Here is a 20694-nt window from a genome sequence, read left to right on the forward strand (position 1 = left end):
ACATTAATGAAAAGTGTGACCTGTCACACCTGAGTAGGAACAAAATTATTCTGTATTACTCAACACACCATGGCGACGAAAGGTTGTCATCAGATAAAAGGTGATTTGTGCAAGATATCAGGTAATTTGTCACAATATCTGCATGTGAGAAAAAGCACCCAAAATGAAATTGGGGAGAAAAATTGGATCAAAGCAAGGCCAGGCTCAAGGTCATTTTTATATCTTGCTGAGAGAAAGTGTAAACAACATAGGGCTAGCGAAAACGCAATATACTGTATGGCAACGCAGACACAAAAGCTGCAGTTTTAAAGCACTTTTGTTGAGCCACGGGAATAAATAACAGTGCGGCGCTCACAGCAAATATTACAGAAAGAGGAGATAAGAGAAAACAGACTTGAATCCGTGTCGTTAACAGTGCGATGGAGCCGGAGAGGGAAACAATGATACGCTTTACATTTTTGTGGCTGGGCGATTCCTGCAGACATCGGCATGTGTCTGTGGCAGTCTGGACCACACACACTCTTATCAATCTCTGCACAATAACACACAAAACAATTTGCTAATGTTTTGAAAATAGCTTTCCCTTTCGCCTTGCTCCGGCATTGAGAGATGTATGCACAATTTCATAAATACAATCAGTGCGCTGAATGGAGGCACTGATATTCCGAAGGAAAAAAAATCTCATTATTGTTCCTGAGCTATGGAAAAGCAGTCAGTGGCCCATATCACACCACTGCCCCCTCCCTTTTCTCTCTCTTCTTTCTTTCTTTCTTTCTTTCTTTCTTCTCACTCTTTTCTCATTCTTTCCTTTTTCTCTCCATCTGTCTCTTCTTTCCTCTCTCACCCATGCTCTCTCTCTTTTTTGTCTCTCAGTTCTCTCTCTCTCACTCTTTCTCTTCCTTCTCTCTTTATCTCTCTCTCTCCACTCTCTCCTTTTCTGTCCTTTTCTCTCTTCTTTTTCTCCTTTCTTTCTCACTCTCTCACTCCTTCCTCTCTCTTTCTCTCCCTCCTTGCTCTCTCTCCTTCTCTCCTTTCTCTATATCTCTCTCCTCTCTCGCTTTGTTATCTCTCTCTTCACTCTCTTCATTCGCTCTCTCTTCTCTGTCCTCTCTCTCCTCCCCTCACTCTTCTCTCTCTCTCTCTCTTTCTCTCCTCCCTCCCTTCACACAAAGACTAATTCTGCCGAGCACTAAACAATGTGCAGCAGTTAGCAGCACAGACAATATTATCGATGAGCAAAAAGGAGGCGTCAGCAAGACACATGGCACACTGAAGACAGGCTGTCCTCTGGAGTTCACGAGGTCACCATGAATGGGTCACACTTTACAATATCCACACTTTGAATTAACTTCATAAAGTATGTACAAGGACTTAATGAACAAATCCTTAATGATGAACTATTGGTAACTAAGCAGTAACTAAGCCTGAAACATTCTTGAAAAACTATTTGTTCATTATGAATTCAAGCTAAATAAGATCTAGTTTTATCATCAATAGCTCTCAGTGTAATAACTGGCTCTGATCCAATCCAGGGGCATAGGACAGATCTCGTTTCGTGAATGATCCTGTCTCACTTATTAAAATGACTTTAATGTGTCAGTGCTGTACCAAAATAACAGTCTTAGTTGAGTTTATTTCATTTATTTTACAAGGACCATGTGCAGGAACATTAATCAAAGAAACAGCTCTAGTCTGCTGCAAGACATGCAAAACATAGAATGCACAAATAATAAAAAATAAAATAAATGCAATCTATATTCACAAACAGTCCAATAGTCATGATAAAATTACTATAAAGACATTGAAGAGCTCTAACCCCTTCCCACCCTACTGCCTAGTTGTTAGTTCTAAGTTGTTTTTTCTACATCTGGAAATGTAACAGTTTCACTAATGCTGATATTTATGTTTTGTTAAAAAATGTTAAAATCTTAATTCTACACTAAACTTTTTAAGTGCATAACTTTAACTGTGTTGGTAGTTTGTTCCATTCTGTAGTAGAAGATTGAAATGCTGATAGGCCTATGCTGTTTTAGATATGTTTTAATCACAGTTCAATTTGCTGCATAACCACAATCACTGTAAAAAAAATCATTAATCTTAATTATAGTCAAAATGAAGATGAACTTCTTTTTATGTGGTTGAGAGATGTTTCCCTGGCTGCCTGTTATCTGTTAGTCAGTTCAGTTTCACCACAAGATGGCACCGATGCTTATTTGTACAGTGTATGTTTTTATAGGCACAGTGGAAAAGAGGTTACAGATTGCTGCAGAACTTTTAACCTTTAAACCTCTAGACTTCTTCTAGAATGAGAGCAACAGATAAATTACATATTCTAAATAATTAAAAAGTACACTTCTGAAAAAGGATTTTAAGTCATATTTGATATATACAATAATAACAATTATAAATCCTGGAAGTAACTGAGACTGGATATAATACTGGAGTACAAACTGCACTTTTAACATTTCAAATGAAATGGTTTTGGAGTAAATATTTTAGGCTAATCACATAAAAGTCAGCAATGATCTGGAATGGCATTACCTCTCTGGTTTATATAGTTTACGATGTTACTGGACCAAGTTGGTGGATATGTTTTTACTTCTGGAGATGGTCTTTTTTTTTTTTTTTTTTGGTCTTCTGTTTGGGTGGACTTGCATTGCCTTTATACTGTATTTGAAACATAACAGATTTACTGCACATTCTTCTTCTTGTTTTGAATTCCTGTTTATAGCCTATTTAAATGTGTTATTTGTATCTGCACATCATGCCTAACTATTTCCTTTGGTACTTCACACTGTCAAATAGTTTGACCCCAAGGGAAGTAAAGAAAATCCAACTTTCCTCATTGATGTTGTTGTCTGGAGTTATATTTTCAGTACAACCCTGTGTTCATCTTGTTCCTGTTGTCTTGAGCGCTGATAAATTGTTGATACAAAGATCAGCCAGAGAGTGACCTGTGAGTACAGGACAATCTGCAGGCGTCCAGGGAGAGCGCACCATCAGCCCCATGTGGCCTGTTATGAAGTAGCTCCAGCGTAATCAAGGACAACACAAACACTGGGGCAATCCACGGACAAGATGGAGGTGCTGAAGTTGTGCCTCCCACTGAGACTGCCACTCTCTGCAAAACACACACAGCTTATGGCATTGGAAAACACTTTAGGGTTCATAAGTTTAGCCTATTATTGACCTAATGGCTTTTAAAAATGAAATTATTATATACCTACAATTTGGTGATTTCTGATTCAAATGATGGATAATTACATTTCTTTAAATTTAGGCTGTATTACATTCAGTCAACACTATCCGTATCTATACACAATAAAAAGACATTGGAATTGTCTTAGAATTTGAATTATGATAGAAACCACATATCAAGAGTATTTAATATTTAGTCCCTCCAGTTGCTGGATTACTAAAAATGTGAGATTTCAACAAATATAAGCCCAATGAGGGTTGAAATGATTTAACCTGTGAAATTTGTGTCAGTGTTGTCATTGATTATAAAAAAGAAAAAACAAACACACAAAAATCAAAACATTACAGCTTTGTTGAAGTTCTCTAGTTCTCTAGTTCTCTCTGGATGTCAAATAGTGTTAGAATATGGATGATGTCTGTGCTGTGTTCTCCAGTGCTGTGTTGTAGCGACTCAACCACAAGAGGGCAACTTTGGACCACACTGACGCTGGTCTTGGTCCACTTGGAGTGGCCACATCATCATAGACTGTTTCTGTCGCATTTGATTTTATAAGCATGGTGTAGGACAGTCACATCAGACTTTCTCATACTGTATTAAAAGATATGGGATCAAATGCACTGGTTACACCATTATATTGTGATGACAGATGAAACTGCTTTTGACACGATTCAAAGGAACTATATTTAGGATTTTGATTTTCAATTTCATAAACTTGACCTGTCTGAATCCCCAGATACAAGATAAACATATTCAAATAAAATACACCTTTTACTGATAAAAATTCTATTGCTGATTTATTTTAAATTTTGGACAAGATGTCTCAATTTATTTATTGTTAGACAATCAGAAAGCAGAATGAGCCTCACATGAGTTATTCATTTGGGTTGAAACCCAGTTTGTTTAAACCTAAACATGATCTGAATGGTCACTACCTAAACCCCAGCAACCACAGCTGATCATGAATCTGTGCTAGTACAGCCTCTGCAGCTCAGGGTGTGACTTTAGAGGTTTTGAGCTTTCACGTGAGACATGTTCTGTCCATATACTGACAATCAGAAAAGAACTTGTGTCCACTTTCTGCAGGTTTAGATAACAACACAAGTTCAGTTGTAAATGTAATTTACATTTAGGCTACATATAGTTCCATACCTTAAACACTGACAACTAATTTACTTTGCCATTTACTTAAGTAACAATTTGTTGGTTGTTGAAGGCATTTTTTACTCAAATAAGAAACATTCTTAGCAATGACAGCAAAGAGTAAGGTTTATATTATAGTCAATGTTAACTGTGACATTCAATCATAATAACATTGTTTATAGAAGAAAAACGACAAAACACCTTTTCATGAAAATTTGACATTTTAATGGAAACTAAAACTGTGAACACTGGAGGTTTTTCTTTTATTGAATCTATTACATTGTTTGGACTTGAGGGTTATTATTACCATGCTTTAGACAAATCAAAACCAGGACATTGTGACAATTCTGTTAAAATTGAAAACAAAATTTTAAATATCATAATCAAAACTTAACATAAATGTCAACTTGTAAGACATCTGAGAACCAAACACTACTTTATGCCTTTGTGCGGCAGGAGGACAGTCACTGAGATGAGAATGAAAAACAAAGATGCCGGTGCATCTCTTTAAAATGACTGTTAGTAGTGAAGTTGCCCTTGTCACTGTAAACTTTCTTAAATACTCAACTATTTAAAAAAATCTGCACAAGATGCCAGGGCCATATTTGTTTTTAAAGGAACAGCTTTATGATGCACAAACACCAAAGTCCAGCATTTTCCTATTAGTTGACTGTTAACGGTTGTTTTTAGCGGACATTCGGCTGCTGCAGTAGTGACATGTGCTCAGACAAAACTAAAATAAAACTTGTTTAAAGTCGATGTTCTGACCCAGGTTTTGTTTATGAGCAGAAATGTTTAGGTGTTCCTTTGGTGAAATACGATAATCTTCTTTTTTCAACAACAAGGCAGATAAATAAAAGAAACACAATGAATTTCAAATGTCCTTGACAACAGAAATGTGTTGTAGTGATTTCTCAGCTGGCAAAAAAGCTAATCGGTGAAGCAAAATAAGCCTATAAGATTCAAATAATTAAAATCATCAAAAACTCATCAAGTGTGACGTCTTCCTTTTAGTTTCATCCTACTTGTGCATCTATGGATAAATTAGGTTAAAACTCAAAATAAACATAGTATTATAAACACATGGTTAAATACTAATCTGTTAACTCTGTTCAGATGTATGATTTTATGTGCTACTTTAGACATATCAAATAGGACTTGCACAAAGTCCATCAGCACTGATTTTGGCTTTAGGTCAGACAATTCCCAATACAAGCAGTGAACATTTTAAAATCAACAAAAAAAGAAAAGAAAAAACTCTCAATGCTCTCAGGTTGTTTTTCACTTTTCAATTCAGGAGAGCAAACCAAAAGTTACTAAAAAAAAAACAAAACAAAAAAAAACAAACATTACAGAATGGCACGGATATACGCAGGAAGCAGATTTTTAAACAATCAAAATTGCTGTTAATTTATCATAACGTTTTCACACAGGCACCTGAACATGTAACAACAACAAAAGAGGGCGATGAGCTTAATTATACCAGAGACTTGCATATAAGAGGAAGAACTTGCTACGCGCCCGCTCAAACATCAAACTTGCGACCTCAGCCGTGTTGGAAATGGCACCTACAATTTCAGACCAAACTTCTTAATAAATGTTTTACAATCTGAGCAGCAGATGTTGTATTACTTTGGCCAAATACATGAGCCATTTCCAGCACAGGCTGCCCCAGCATCATGGAGGTGATTGCACATCCTGAAGAAAAGGTAAGGGAGGGGTAGGGACCACAAACTATTCAGTCTTATTCTGATGCACACGCCTACAAACTCAACACACATATTAAATCCCTCACCGATTCAAAACAACTTGCCTTTTTGGTTTGTAGGCTACAACACTTAACAGTTGTATCTTCATAAATGCATATTTCTGAACTTTTTAAGTGCTAATAAAGAGCAGTCTCCAGGTTGGGGAGTGTGGGCGATTCTCTGATTTCCCTTCCCAAGACTATCTCATTGTAAAAACATGTAAAAACAAAAGTATTCATTGTAAGACTACAGTAACATCACATAAGTCTGTTTCACCCTGTTATATAGCCTACAGATGCTTCCCTGCCCTGTCACAACATTGGCAGCACAAGATGGCATTTGCCCTTAATGGGTTTTAATGGTACGTCTTTGAGAATTATTAGCATTTGGAAAGCAGTGTACATAATACAGGGAAGAGATGCTAACCAATATCTGGCTATACTCTGGATCAGGATACAAATGAACAAAATACCATTGCTTTGTTGATAAACAAAGTCTGAACATTACAGTTTGACCAGAATTGTGTGGCTGCAAAATACAGCTGCACGGCTCAGAGTGAAACAAACTAAAGTCATAAAACAGCTCAAAGCATGTGCTTTCTAAACAGGGAAAATGACAGAAAATACTATTTAAATTATTTGGTGTCTTAAATAAAGCTCAAATGAGCAATTTCCAAATTGGGATTATCATCCATAGATGGGCCACTACACAAGAAAATATTCAACATAGTCATGGCTTATCAACACTACCTGAGTTACATAATAATTCTGTATTTTTTCTTCTCGGAAAAATAACAGCCCAAGCCATTCTTTCAAGGAGTATTGAATGAGTATAGAACTCCAGTAATTAAAAGATAAATGCAATTTGTTTACATAAAGTGCTATTAATCCTCACAAATCAAATCTGTTGTAGGAATTGAACTCAGATAATCCCTTTGTTACGGACATAAAGACCACCTTGGATTAGAGAATGAAAGCGAAAAAGCCACACAAAGCAGTCATTTTCAGATGATGCCTGTGAACAGAGTTTAGACCTGGAGGGGACACCAGCATCTCAGCTAAATTGTAAGTAGGGATCATGTCATGTACGCAGATTACAATGTTATTGCACACAGATTTGCAGATTTATAAAACGTTTTTAACAGTAGAAGATAAAACGGACCTCCACATACCAATACATTTTGTCAATACAAGTGGCTCGTCAGGGCTCTTCGATAGTATTGCAATATTTTTTGTTACTGCTATCTTAATGTGGTAATGAAGCCTGATTTATTTCCACAAGTACACATGCAACAACAAAAAGGACAGAAATCATAAAATCAAGTCCCAATCAGAGAAAATAAAACTAGCAAAAAGCCAATTTTTTTTTTTTTTTTTTTTTTTTACCACTGAAATAAAATTCAGAAATAAAAACCTGTGGTCATACTGTAGAAAAACAGTGCAGCAGACCAAACATGTCTCTTAAGTTAATTTGTTCTAAAACTTTTAGGTAAAAGTGAATTCAACAAACACTATAGTAAGAAGCATGAAATGTGTGAAAGCTTAAAAATCACAAGGATTGCTGTTAAAATATTGTTTTAAATTAAAGGGGAGGGCCATTGCTTTCCTTCCAGTCTTGCAGCTGTTTGTATACTGTCGGTGTACTGCAGTGCAGCACACATTTGTTAGAACAAAAGGATAGAAAAAAAAAAAACTTTATGTTTTCCCTCTAAATGTTTAAGACAAGGCTCTTCTTCCTGAAGGGTGTCTTACTCGTGAGCGCCCCCTGGGCTTACAGTTTGAAGAGGAAGATGATAATGCCACCACTTCAAGGCATTGTTTTCTAAAGTGTGTTCATGTTTTCAAGCTTGCACTCAGTCGTGCACATATGACGTCTAACATATCACATTGAACTCATAAGAACGCGCTGAGAAAGAATAGCTGAGGCATCCCATAATAATCACACTGACGACTGCTGTAGTTGAACAGGATAAAGGCTTGGGAGGCAGTCGAACATGATCCTAACAGAGCCACAAACAGCCCTCACAACCCAAAGCCGCACGTGTCCATTCATGGAGAGGCACCAGTCGACTCCTTTAGCACAGCCCTCCAAAAGGTTTGTGTCAAAGTCATTTCTTCACAAGTCTGTTGCTCCATTCTTGAGTCCAAAGGAAATCATTCATGCTAAACTATCAATAGTTTCACAGTTGTTACTTTAGTTATCCAACAGGCTTTCCAAAGATGTTGGACTGTAGATGGTCTTCCTCACTGGTCAGGTCCATCCCTGGACCCACTATAAACCACTACTCTTTTGGGATCTGAAAAACACGTTAACACATGTAGATGAGAGGAACACAAACACTTATGAATTAAAAACTGCACACTGTAACCTTCTTACCTTGTTTTTGCAAGTTTAAAATAATTTCCATCTCTGTTGAAAAAAAAACAATATATAATGTTAAATTGAGACATTTAGACATTTCTCTGTGCATGAAGCTTATTATCAGACACATCAATACACATATTATGATGTATGGTTGTATGCATATACCTTTAGTGTGATACATGACAGCAGCTTTTATGTCAAAGGAGCCCCAGCTACACCTCCTGCCATTGTCTTTAAAGTGAGCGGACTCTTTGACAGAGCCAAACAGCACAGTGGTCACAGGGCCCTGGGCACATTTAGCACCGGTATCTTTCCCCAGGCCCACAGCAAAGCAAGCAGCCTTGCCCTCCTCTTTTGTCTTGTCCTGACCACCCTGCTGGAGTTTGCCCTCTTTGTTAGAGACACAGACAGGAGAGGAAGAAGTACGAGTCCTTTTCTCAGAGTCCTGGGCCAACATGGCTGGATCAGAGAGCAAGGAGGTGTTCTCAAAGCAGGGCTGGCACTGGCTTTGAGCCGCAGACACAGAGGAGTCTTCCTCTGTAGGCACCTGTCCACTTCCTCCGTCTGGACCCAAATTGGGCTCATTGATAAAGGAGAGCCCCCACTGATTCTGGAAGATGTCTCCTAAGGCTTTCTGATTTGTCTGAGCAGCTGGCGGGTCAAGGTGGCGAGCACTAGGGAGCACAGGTTGCATATTTAAAGGGTAAATTAAAAGAGTACATTTTCTAATATCATATGTGTCTCCATCTATAGGACTACTTGTAGAGCTACAATTACTTTCCAGGGAAGATGCTACATTCTCGCCACCTGGGACAGATGGGGCTGGTGGAATACTATTAGCAGCAGGAGTAAAGAAGGTGCCCACAGAAGGACAACTATTCCCAGAAACAGGACCATTAGTAAAGCTAGCTGAGGTGATAGTTTTCATAGCAGACATGGGGACCTGGGACAGACGAACAGGAGGAGGAAGTCCCTCTCCTGCAGACTGAGCTACTTTGTTGAGGTTTTCTTTTACTTTACTTGCATAACTGATCTTAGGAACAATTTTAGCACTACTATTGTCCACAGGAAATACTGGAGGGGGCTTAAACAAAGTCCAAGAGTCCTCTTTTGAAGGGGAGGACAGTTTGGCTTTATGCCTTTCCTCAGTCTTTTTACTAAAGGTGCCAACTGATTTACTATCAACGTTTTTCCTCTGTGATTCTCCCACTAGAGCATCCGAGGAAACAGCCCTCCGAGTAGCAGCAGGAGCTTTGACCGTCTCCAGTCGAGAAGTGGCCAACTTCTCATTTGAGTCCAGACTGAAAGCCCCGGGCTCCTGCATGCTATTGGCTTGTTGCATGTCCTTTTCACGTGTCACATTGTCAGTGCTCTTGACATTGTTACATCTGGCCTTCCGCTTCTTGGGAGTTGTATATCCACCGTCAGAACTGCTGCCATCATTGTCCTTGCTAGAATACCCATTTGTAAGAATGCCACAATTTACAATGCCATTTTGAAGCAACACAGTGTCCTTTTTATCCACAGATTGGTCATCATGATGATTTAATTCCAAGGCCTTGTCATTTTTAAGGTCCATATTTCTCTTGTGATCCAAAGTTTTGCTGCTTGTTTTGGGGACAGTCATATACAGCCTCTGTGATGATTTCTGCTTAACAGTTACAGTACTTGCAAGTCTGCTACCATTTCCGTTGGTGGGATGTGACATGCCAACAATATCAGATGAGTTAAGATTCTTCTCCCTTTCCTCGTTGCTGTTTAATTTTGTATATCCTAAAAGACAAAAAGCATTTCAGTCAAAATTCACATTTCTTGAGAATCGCACAAAATTCTTTGTCTGATGTAAGAACTGTTTTGTTTTCAAAGCAAATCCTTGGTAAGAAATGTTAGAGCATACACTACATATACCATACACTAAACTGCCAATTTGTAGAATATCTAGTTAAAACCAAATCACTTGACTTAACAACAAATTGCATTAAGAGCTCTAACCCTGAACTGATCTTTTAGGCACTAAAAAGCTCTAGAATTTAATAGAAATAAATATGGGCTTGTTGTGGACCATAAATGGATGTATGCATAATGCATGCATAGCACACTCTGTCAACGTGGTACACTCCATATCAGCAGCACCCTAGGTCTGTGGTCAAAGCACATGTATACGTTGTTTACGCTTCAGGTTATAGATAAAGAATGACAAGTTCTGCAAATATAGAGGATCGTGGTTTCGGTAAAATCACTGTCAATCTGCTGCGTGGCTTGAAATGAACATGCAACAGGCCTGTCAAAGCTAGCTGTAGCCTGCGCTACTCTCAGCTCCGCTCTTATACGTTTGCTCACACAGGACAAATCCTGACACAACAATTCACCTCAACCTGAGTTTACATACGTGCAGGAAATAAACACATCAATGTTATTTTTGCACGATGCTGTCTTATAAACCTAACTAGCCTGGTTAGCATTAGCGTTGAGTGATGTTGTAACATGGCCGACAGGAAACGGGAGGCAGCTCAGAACATTCCAGTGGAGCCGGCTCGTTCTCGTGAACACAGGCATACCCAAATGAATCAGACTGAATCAGAGCCATTCTACAAGGCCTGTCCTCACGCAATGATGTGCAGCTCCATCCAGGCACACTTGAGAATTAAAAACGGTATACTTGGGTACATTTCCCTTACATTTACTGCTGAAAATGGGTGGCGAAACCGGCGCACACAAGGTCAATCCCCGATATGTCAAAGCACTACCAACAACTACTGTCACGCAATGTCAGCTAGCTAGCCCACCGTCTCGTCCAATCTTGTTTGACAGTCCTCGGTCTTAACTTATGGATGGATATACCGCTCATGTGCAGCTAAAATAGGAGGGTAAATGTAGTTTATAGCTTGCCTGGAATCATGCTTGAATCTATGCTAGTTAGCAACAGCTACTAAGCTCATTGACATTAGCTGAGTAAGGCTAGCTCGCGTTAGCTAACTTCTACGGTTGGCCCAACCTGTTTTCTTCGTGTGCGTTTCCTGATGCTGGCGCTGGATGTGGCTCTGATCATGTTTTAAACCAGCTGTGTGTTGAATTGACTGTCTGTCCACGCCGTGTTGGGGATATAGTTTGTCTTGTGCCCGATCTCTGGGCTGTTCCTCCATTGAAGTGTAGAGTGTCGGACTTGATCAGCCAAAGTGTGCTAGCTCCCTGGTAAGTACAGCACAGTCCAATCACAACCAGTGCAAAACGGAAGCTATTTGAAGCCACTGTAAACGTCAGCACTCAATGGCTAAAAATGGCACTATTTTGGGTGGTCATTGCTTCTGAATTCACGTGCTCTATTTTTACATCGCGGGACGCAGAGGAATCTGCATTTATTGTAGTTAGTGCTATCTTTTGCACTGTCATTAAATGACAGGATGGTATAATATAAATCTTTGAAGGGTGGGCAACACTGGGGTGGGGTTCCCTAATCATATGACCGGAGGCTCTGCCACGTCTCCAGGCTGTGTGGACAGGCTTTGGTTAAGACAGGCATACTTTCCCCGCTCCTAAAATGGAAAGTCAACATTCTCAGAGAACTTGTCCAAAGGATATACTGCACTCACCTGTCAACAAATATATAAAGATGCACTCACTATTTACTGTCATCTAATGTTTGTGCGTTTTTGTGTAATAATTCAATAATTAAAAAGAAAATAAACTAGACCTGCACCCATTGTATTTGTCATTTCATAATGAGCTATAGATACGGAACTTACTGATTGTTTCATTAACCAACATCTTAGTGAAGCATAAACCTAATAACCCTTAGACGCTGAATGTATTTGTTATGATTAAATATTGGATTCCTGCATAGTTCTTCAATGTCATTTAGAACTTTAAAGGAAATCCATGCATGAATAAACTCCACTTTTTCCCTTACCCCCAGACCAGATACTGTGCCTTTCAGAAGGCTTGCAGCTCCCTCTTGTGGTGCCTGACGGGAGGCATATTGATACAGTTAAAACATTTAATTGAACCATTTACAGTCTATGATTTCATTTTCATATCGCCTATGTTCATGCTATAGACCTAGCAAAGATAACGAATTCGGTAAGCAGAATCAGTTCAACAACTCTTTTATAGATGGGCTTTGTCAAGCAGCAGTGGATAATTTGTAAAAGATAAATCTTTACATGCAATCTATTGCAAAGAATATGACTATTTGATCTTAGCATCTGTGAAATACATTACAATAAAAAACAGGACTATTTATATTTCAAGTTATTGATAATAACCACAACAAAACCCCACACGAGTCACCAAGTAACGTTAGCCATACTGTAGCCTTTTGCTTTGAAGATTGAAAACACTTGAAAATATCAGCACCACCATACATTAACAGTGATCCGTCCATGGGATATGTTGATATGCATATTAAAATCTCTATAAATAGCCTCAGCCTTTTAGTTTATCAAGCTGACTGAGAAAAACTGACATAATGTATAAAGGTTCCGTGCTTTCAGAAAGTGCATTTCCTGGAAAGTATTAAAAATTAAAATAAAGCAATGGACTTCTTCATGTCTTGTAATTCCCTTGGCGCTGGACGTGTAGTCACCATGTACAGATTGTACACAGCATGGTACCCACAGAGTCTGAATCAAGTAAATCTTTTATTACAGAACAGGAGGTACTCATTGTCTTCAAGTGTCACAAAAGGTTTTGAATGTCTTCATGCCGTAAGACTTTGTAGGTCAGCCAGTAAAGAACATTAAACATTAGAAAGCTCATAGGAAAAAGTGCTCGCGAGATGGTATCAATCCTTTTAGCCCGCTCCACAAAGCGTCTGCGAATGTCATAGAAACCTAATCCAGGAGGTAAATCGGCAAAGACAGGTGTTGCATCCATTTCAGCTGGACCTGCCGACAGTGCAAATCTGTAGCTTTGGTAGAGTAAGCCTTGCTGTGCTAGTTCCTCTTCCTAAATCAAATAAAATATAATCAGTCTAAGTTTTTATTTTCTCTAACTTTGTATGGAGTGATTAGTGTGACCTAGTGACCTCACAGTATAACGTACCCGTGCACAGGCGCTGCACTGCTGAGAAGGGTTTCCATGGGGAGTATTGTTGCCTGACAGGTTGTTTCCTTTTGCCTTACTGTCACTTCCCTGCAAGAGATAAAAGAACCATCAACAAAGTTAGCATATTACAATGCACAGAACAAATGGAATATAACAGACACACAAATCATTATTAATATGAAGAAAACAAAAAGTAAATGGATTCTGCATACAATTTTGACTTATGTTATAAATATTAAAACTGTGTGCAAAAAGCCTCAAGACAGAAAACTCATCCAAGTGATGAACAAGGTGGTACTTGAATTAATTACAGGTCATTTCAGCGCATGCTTGTCAGCTGTACACAACATGGAGCAGAGATGGGGCAGCTTAGGCAGGGCTGGGTGCAGGGAACAGCCGATGACAGCTGCCCCAGGGGCAGAGTGGGTGGGTCGCACTCACAGATCTCTGCCGCTGCTGCTCCTTCTGCTTCTTCCTCAGTCTGAAGAACTCCTTGTGTTGCCGCGAAACAAAGTTAACAGCAGCATATTCCAGCAGTGCAGCGAACACAAATAGTAGACATACTGCCATCCAGATGTCTATGGCTTTCACATAAGACACCTAAGAGACAATGTGAGACACTATTATAAACGGCATTAACAGATTTGACCTATGGCTAAAAAAACAAAAACAAAAACCTAAATAAAATCTAATTATTTATATAGCTAAGTTCCAAGTGAGTGAGATGGACATCTTCTTGTGCAAAATGTAGACAAAAAGGTGAGTAACCTTTGGCAGTGACGCTCTGGAGCCCGAACTCTGGGTGGTCATAGTGAGGACCGTGGTGATGCCCAGTCCGACTCGGGCCGGGGCTGCGTCCATGTTGATCCAGAAAGAGACCCAGGACAGGATCACTGTTAGTAGGCTCGGGATGTACATCTGGATCAAGTAGTAGCCCATCTGCCGCTCCAGGTGAAACTTCACCTCTATGCAGGTAAACTTACCTAGACGCAATAGCAGTGTTTTAATACATTGTACAAAGCAATTCTAACCTTATGTTTAGTACCTGTATTATAGTGCTTGGTGCAGTAACCTAGGCCCTTTTCCTCCTTTAGCACAAATTGTGGCAACTGCAGATCATCAGCGACCTGCACGGCCCCAACATCCAGCCATTCAAAGATTAAGTCATTCATTGTGTAGCCAACTGGAAAAAGAATGCAATTCAGTAGGATTAGTCACACAGCAACATTGTACAGGTTTTAATATTATCTAGCAAAACTAATTAATCTATATTATTATACACTTGTACAACAATCATAATCAATGTATTTGTTCTATCACATTAAGTAATGTAGTAGGAGTAATAGTAATTGTCATAGCTGCTTCATGAAAGTTAAATTTAATCATAGACTTGCTGATTAGTGGCTCTATCTAGCAATGCTGTAGAAACCCAAGTTAATATGAAAAGAGAGAGGACTCAATAATTCACCAGCTATTTGTTTATTAATTTACCAGCTAGTGTTCATTAGTAAAGAACATTCAAATATGTCAATAAAGGTTTTGACCACTACAAGCTAATCACAGTATTTACAGTCCCTGAAGCTACTTTTCATTTGCTTTTTGTAGTCAGTTTGTTAGTTAGTTACAGTGACCTTAATATTTTTGTATGCTTACAGCTTTCCAGTTGCATTGTGCAGGTCTGGCTGTCCATGGGGAAGTTTTTGAGATCCATGGGACAGGAGAGGATAAGAGTTAATCTAGAAACACAAACACACAAAAACAAACAGGTGATTGTCTGGTGGCAGATGGCTGGGGAGAAGCTGCTGCAGTCAAGTGTAAAATGGAAGCTGACATTTCTCATGCTTTCTCCTCCCAGTGTTGAATGTCCAGGTAGAGTACCCGGACCTCTAAAGCATAATGTCACTCAAATCTTTTAGCACTCTGGGCCAACGTTTAAGGTCATGTCAAATAGATACAACCTTTGTTGCACCTGTCCTACCTTTTTTCTGTAATACTTCAGAACAGCCACACAAAGAAAACAAGTGATGACAGACAATATGTCACCTGTCAAGGAGAAACAGACTGGGAACATTGTCTATAAAAGTCCTTTCATCTTCCAAAGAAAAACAAGACATTTAGTTTCACAGCTGACACACTTTCTGCGCTGAGTCATAAGAAGTATCACTGATTATGCTACATTTGACTTTATTCTGGTGTGGACATTGAAGCATCATGGTTGAGTAGTGACTTTTCCGCATCTATATGACCTTGTTCTAGTGGCCGCATAGTCATGCTGTGGATTATGCCCTGAGGTTAGAGGTCACTGCGTTCATTGAGCATCAGAATCACAGTCTATTGGTTAAACTGAAAGGGAAATATTGCTTTAAAACAATTCTAATTATAACTCCTCCACTTCACGCTACAGTAATTTCTTGCCTTGGCACCACACTACTGACCTGATTTTGCTTTACCCTACAGATATTGCTCAACTTTTTCTTATTAGAAACACCGGACAATTGAACCTATTTAAAAGAAACAACGATAAGGTCATGGCATGTAAACTTTGGTTGTCAAAAACAGTTCCTGTACGTCAAACTACAATGTGATGTGTGTGATCTGATTTCTGATTTGAAATAAACAAAGAATTACATTACAACAAACATTTGATTATGGACCCAACATGGGCTATTTTTGGCTATATTTGGTTGGCAGAGTATTCCTACATGTTACTGAACATACATGACACACATGCACATAAACATGTTAGATTGTAGCCATGGGATAATTTCCATCTAATGTCCCACTTTTGCTCACACAATTTCATTCATAGACCAGTGAACACAGACACTGGAGGCAAGGCAGGTGAAATGCCTTGCCCAAGGACACAAGGACACAATGACAGCCCCTGTCTGAGTGTATGAATAATGTACCTTCAGAGTGGTGGACATCCACTGAGCCAATACTAACTAATATTTAAAGATAAATTATTATATTACTACATTTGGTCTTTCATTTACACCATATATTGTACATGTGTCATGAAGAATGGGTTAGAAGTTTCTACTCCACTGAACACACCCTGTTTGTACAGTTTTATGTTGCTGTTGTGTTTAACTGGGTCAGGATCTGGTGACTATGAAGGTCAGGGTGTATGATTCAGATTCTTGTCTAACTCATGTGAGTCCTCAATGAGCTCTGGTGCCCTGTGGTTAAGGCCATTGTCGTATCAGATAAGCCTACATCCATCAGGTCCCTCTCTAAATACCTGCCTATGCACCTTTACTTTCAACTTTTTCAATACCTGATGCTGTAGAGGACATTCCCATTCTGAAAAATCCGCAACAGTTTATTGTCTGTGGTAACCTCATGGAAGTTTGCCCCCTTCTCATTGGCAAAGAACAGATCTGGTTTCCAAATGGAGTCTAACATAGAAGGGTCCAAGTCCAGAGAGTCATCTGGGTATTCCTTGTAGGCCAGTCGAGGGTCATTCCACTGCTGCCGTAAAAATACATTAAGCCGGTAATCCTGGAAAACAACAATTAAAAGAAAAACGAGAATAAAAGATAGAATTACTTTCTACTCAAATAGGTTAGTAGTAGTCAGACAATCATCTCAGATTACATATGATATCTTATATGCAGATACATTGAATCCTTGCATAAACCTTAACATTACTGGTTTTATATTAAAAATATACACATATTCTAAACTATAACTAAAACAAATTAATTGATTAGTCGCTACTAATCACTTGCTGAAATAACTGGCAATTAGCTAGGCTGCAAATCTGCTCCATCGACCTACACCAACATTCACACTAGATTCATACACCCATACACAGATACATACCTTGCCTAAAGATACAACAACAGTTACTGCAACTGGTGCCACACTGTGGCACCTGGTTTTCCCATTGGTCTCTCATCCAAGAACTAACCAAGCCCAGCCCTGCTTTGCTTCTGAGATCTGATAGGATCAGACTTTGACAAGTCGGTATGGCCACAAAGCTACTTGCAGCCCTATTCCAAAGTCTATTGAAGCTGCAGGTACAGTATGTAAATGAAAACATATAAACAAGATAAACTGTATACAATTAAATGATGTATCATACAAAGATGACATTACATACACTGCATTAAAGAAGTGAACAAAGTTGCTATGTAACAGCAAAATCCACATAAGACTGTTAAATTATACTTTAATATATCTACTCTATTCTGATATTGTTTTAAAAGACATAGATATTCCCAAAATAGAGACTGTCCAAACACATTTTCACTGGACCTCATCAATAAGTAACACTATCACATATATTCAAATGAGAGTGCAACATGACATTATCCAACATACAAGATTGTGTTTACAGTTGTAACATTGCTCATACTGGGAGGACACACATCAGCTAAGTTGCTCCAAATGGCCTTGACATATAAATACATAGGGAGGACTGTCAGGCAGACTTTCTGTAGATAGATGAGATGAATTACGAAGAGTACACAACTTTTGGATAAATTAAAATCAGACATTGCAATTACACTCTAGTCCATTTTTAACAGAAGTGAATTGTACAATGTACCTATTCTCTTCTTACCATGGTAGTTTCTGTGATAGATCCAAAACTGTTTATGAAGATGTTACAGGTGACATTAACTGGAGGTCCTGACAAAACAACATATACAGTTAAAAATGGGAAAAAATTATGTAAAGTAGTCACACATTGTCTCAAGACGGCCTATTACGAGAATTACTATATCAGCTTATCATTCATATTGTATTGTTGATGGATGGGACAGTATTTTTTGTGTGTTATTTTTATTACAAGATTTGAGCTGTTGAGGGTCAAATAAGTAACTTCTCTAGCTTATTACAGAATCAAACTAACTACTTAAGTGCTTAATTGGTCTGTGCCCAAAGTGTATTTGGGCACAAAGTTCATTTTCAGTTAAATTTATCCTGCTTCATCTTTAGATATCAATATCACTCTCACTATCATGATATAACACACCTCATATATATATATATATATATATATATATATGTGTGTGTGTGTGTGTATTTTTTTTATCATGGCCTAGTCACAATCCAATGTACTCTTTGAGCCAGTTCCAAGCATCGATACATTTTGAGCAAATCACTGCACCTGACAAGTCAAAATGAACATTTTAAGAGAAACTAAAATAAGAAAATAAAAACAGGCAGCACTTAGAAAGCTGCACACTTGCACATTAAGTTTCATTGTGTGTTTTTGCAGACGTTGCAATCTAACATTGCTTTGTCGTTCCCATTAGCACGGTCCAGCTGTCAACTATCGTAACCTTAAATATTTCAGTAGGAGGCAATAATTTATTGATTCTCCTTTAGTTACATTAGAGTATTTATAGATAATCAGCCGGGGATTTACCCAGTGTGCACTTGACAGAGATGTGGAACAAGTATGAAAAATGGATAAAATGCGACCCCCCAGAGTCAGGGAGAAGTATGTCAGAAAGAATATGGCTTCACTCCCTAAGAGATGGAGATAGGGCACCAACAGGGCCTTTGGGGTAACTACTAGTGAGGGCTACTTTGACAAAAAACACTTGTGAAAGAAGCCAATGTGAAAATGTATTAACCTAAGGGTGTGGGTCAGTAAAAGCAGTAATGACGAATGGCATAAAAAGAAAGCAGGAGGATGCCATGTGTGAAAACGCCGCTGCCCCCCGGCCTGTCACACTAGAGCACCATCTGCAAGTGATTTGCAGTGTGTAAATACTTGTGCACATATCTCTGCAGGGGAGAGTACCTTTAAAGTTGGGGCGGATGCGAGCATCATACCCAGATGTACGGCCCATCAGTTTGTCCAGAAAGTCTGAGGGAGAGGGGGGTCTGGGTGCTTTGCTGTTAGTCAACTTCATCTCTTTACAGGACACTAACCTGCCACAGTATTAGACACACAGCAGTTAGCAGGTGTATAATGATAGAGATGTGTTTTCTTTCATACAAGGCAATCTGCAGTATATCTACATGAAGATAAATATTAATGATATAGGACAAAATACTAACTAATACTGAAACACTTTTTGAATCAAAGTCCAAGAAATGTCTTACTAACTATTTGATGCCTTTTTTATTAGCACCACTTTAAAACCTAATTGGCCTTAATAGACTTAAAGACTTAATTCATAATGAAGGAATAATATATTAACAATGATTCAGACTTAGTAACTTAATTAATGAGTTAGAGTTAGAATAAGCCTGAATCTTAATAAACTATTTGATCATTATGAATTAAGTATTTAAAATACTTTACCAAGGCTGCTAAAAGTGTAGTTATGCTAAGTTTACTTGTGTTACTGTTTTTAACAGAAATGTTGTTGTAACTTTTAATATTAACTACAATTAAAGAAATTAAAATGGAAAGTAATAGGCTAACCTACTAGGCCTGCTTTAAAATAAAACATGAAAATGAATTATAATTATACAATTTCGGGTTCCTAAACAATGTAAAATCAAAAATAGTCTTTCTCAAGACGAAATAATATGCGCAAAATTGTGCATGATCACATCATACAATTCCCTTGAATGCTTATGGGGGAAAAAAAAAATAAAAACAAACAAAAAAACCCGCAGTTCTTACCTTTGTTGAAGAATAAAGACAGCTGAAGCCCAGATGATATAAATATTGTCCAAAAGCATTCTTAAAAGGTCAAAAACACGAGTAAAGCCAAGAGAACAAAAGTGGAAAACTGCAGAGAACTTTTGATGCTTCCCTGGTGGACTTGTGCGGGCGTAGAGCGTCTTTCCTCCCGCCTCTCCCCTCCTGACTCCGGGCAGGTGAACCACTGGAGGCTGCTTTGCTCCGAATGCCACTGCTACTGTTGCTGCCGCTTCTGTATTATTAAAAATCCACACATAAGTAATTTTTTTCCTTCTTTTTTCTTTCCTCTGAGTTGTACACGTGTGGGTGACTACTGCTCGATCTCTCTTTCATAGCCATATGCATGCTTGACAAATTACAGGAGGAATATTTAAAGAGACAGCGTCGTTAATTCAGACTCCATTTCTCTATAAGAATCTTGGAGCATATTTTATATTTTATATCAGTATACATATATTTTATGCATATGAATTCTCATTTATTTATGTTATCTAACATGCTGTCTCCATTTCAGAAACAATATTGTAATATTTTCATTCACATATTGAGTCGTGACCAATAAAGTCAAGCTTTTTATTTACCAC

The 20694-nt window shown here is 38.4% G+C and overlaps 2 protein-coding genes and 1 pseudogene across 2 annotated transcripts; all 3 read right to left on the reverse strand.

The window, feature by feature from the left end:
• Positions 1-4541: 4541 nt before the first annotated feature.
• Positions 4542-11799, reverse strand: nufip2 (nuclear FMR1 interacting protein 2). Its single transcript, XM_020933556.2, has 4 exons — positions 11447-11799; positions 8617-10224; positions 8464-8496; positions 4542-8383 (listed from the first exon to the last, which is right to left on the reverse strand). Exons 1-4 carry the CDS (start codon positions 11592-11594, stop codon positions 8331-8333), a joined length of 1842 nt encoding a protein of 613 aa, XP_020789215.1. The 5' UTR covers positions 11595-11799; the 3' UTR covers positions 4542-8330.
• A 1326-nt stretch (positions 11800-13125) lies between these two features.
• On the reverse strand, positions 13126-20148 carry glra4b (glycine receptor, alpha 4b). Its single transcript, XM_020933577.1, has 10 exons — positions 20090-20148; positions 19256-19386; positions 18065-18132; positions 16775-16998; positions 15148-15230; positions 14540-14677; positions 14263-14477; positions 13930-14094; positions 13492-13581; positions 13126-13395 (listed from the first exon to the last, which is right to left on the reverse strand). The coding sequence occupies exons 1-10, from the start codon at positions 20146-20148 to the stop codon at positions 13126-13128; spliced, it is 1443 nt and encodes a 480-aa protein (XP_020789236.1).
• LOC129407559 (5S ribosomal RNA) lies at positions 17363-17480 on the reverse strand (annotated as a pseudogene).
• Positions 20149-20694: the final 546 nt, after the last annotated feature.

Source organism: Boleophthalmus pectinirostris, unplaced genomic scaffold (assembly GCF_026225935.1).
Source record: "Boleophthalmus pectinirostris isolate CB_2022bp ecotype Guang Dong unplaced genomic scaffold, ASM2622593v1 HiC_scaffold_12, whole genome shotgun sequence".
Lineage (NCBI taxonomy): Eukaryota > Metazoa > Chordata > Actinopteri > Gobiiformes > Gobiidae > Boleophthalmus > Boleophthalmus pectinirostris.

Bases quoted from the DNA above. Each gene is read 5' to 3' on its own strand.
- glra4b (XM_020933577.1), bottom strand. From the start codon at position 20,148: ATGCTTTTGGACAATATTTATATCATCTGGGCTTCAGCTGTCTTTATT. The intron at 16,999-18,064 runs GTAAGAAGAGAA...GTTGTTTTCCAG, and splicing joins CTATCACAGAAACTACCATG to GATTACCGGCTTAATGTATT. The intron at 14,678-15,147 runs GTAAGCATACAA...TTCTTTTTCCAG, and splicing joins CACAATGCAACTGGAAAGCT to TTGGCTACACAATGAATGAC.
- nufip2 (XM_020933556.2), bottom strand. From the start codon at position 11,594: ATGGAGGAACAGCCCAGAGATCGGGCACAAGACAAACTATATCCCCAA. The intron at 10,225-11,446 runs GTTGGGCCAACC...TTTGTCTTTTAG, and splicing joins AACGCACACGAAGAAAACAG to GATATACAAAATTAAACAGC. The intron at 8,384-8,463 runs GTAAGAAGGTTA...CGTGTTTTTCAG, and splicing joins TTTAAACTTGCAAAAACAAG to ATCCCAAAAGAGTAGTGGTT.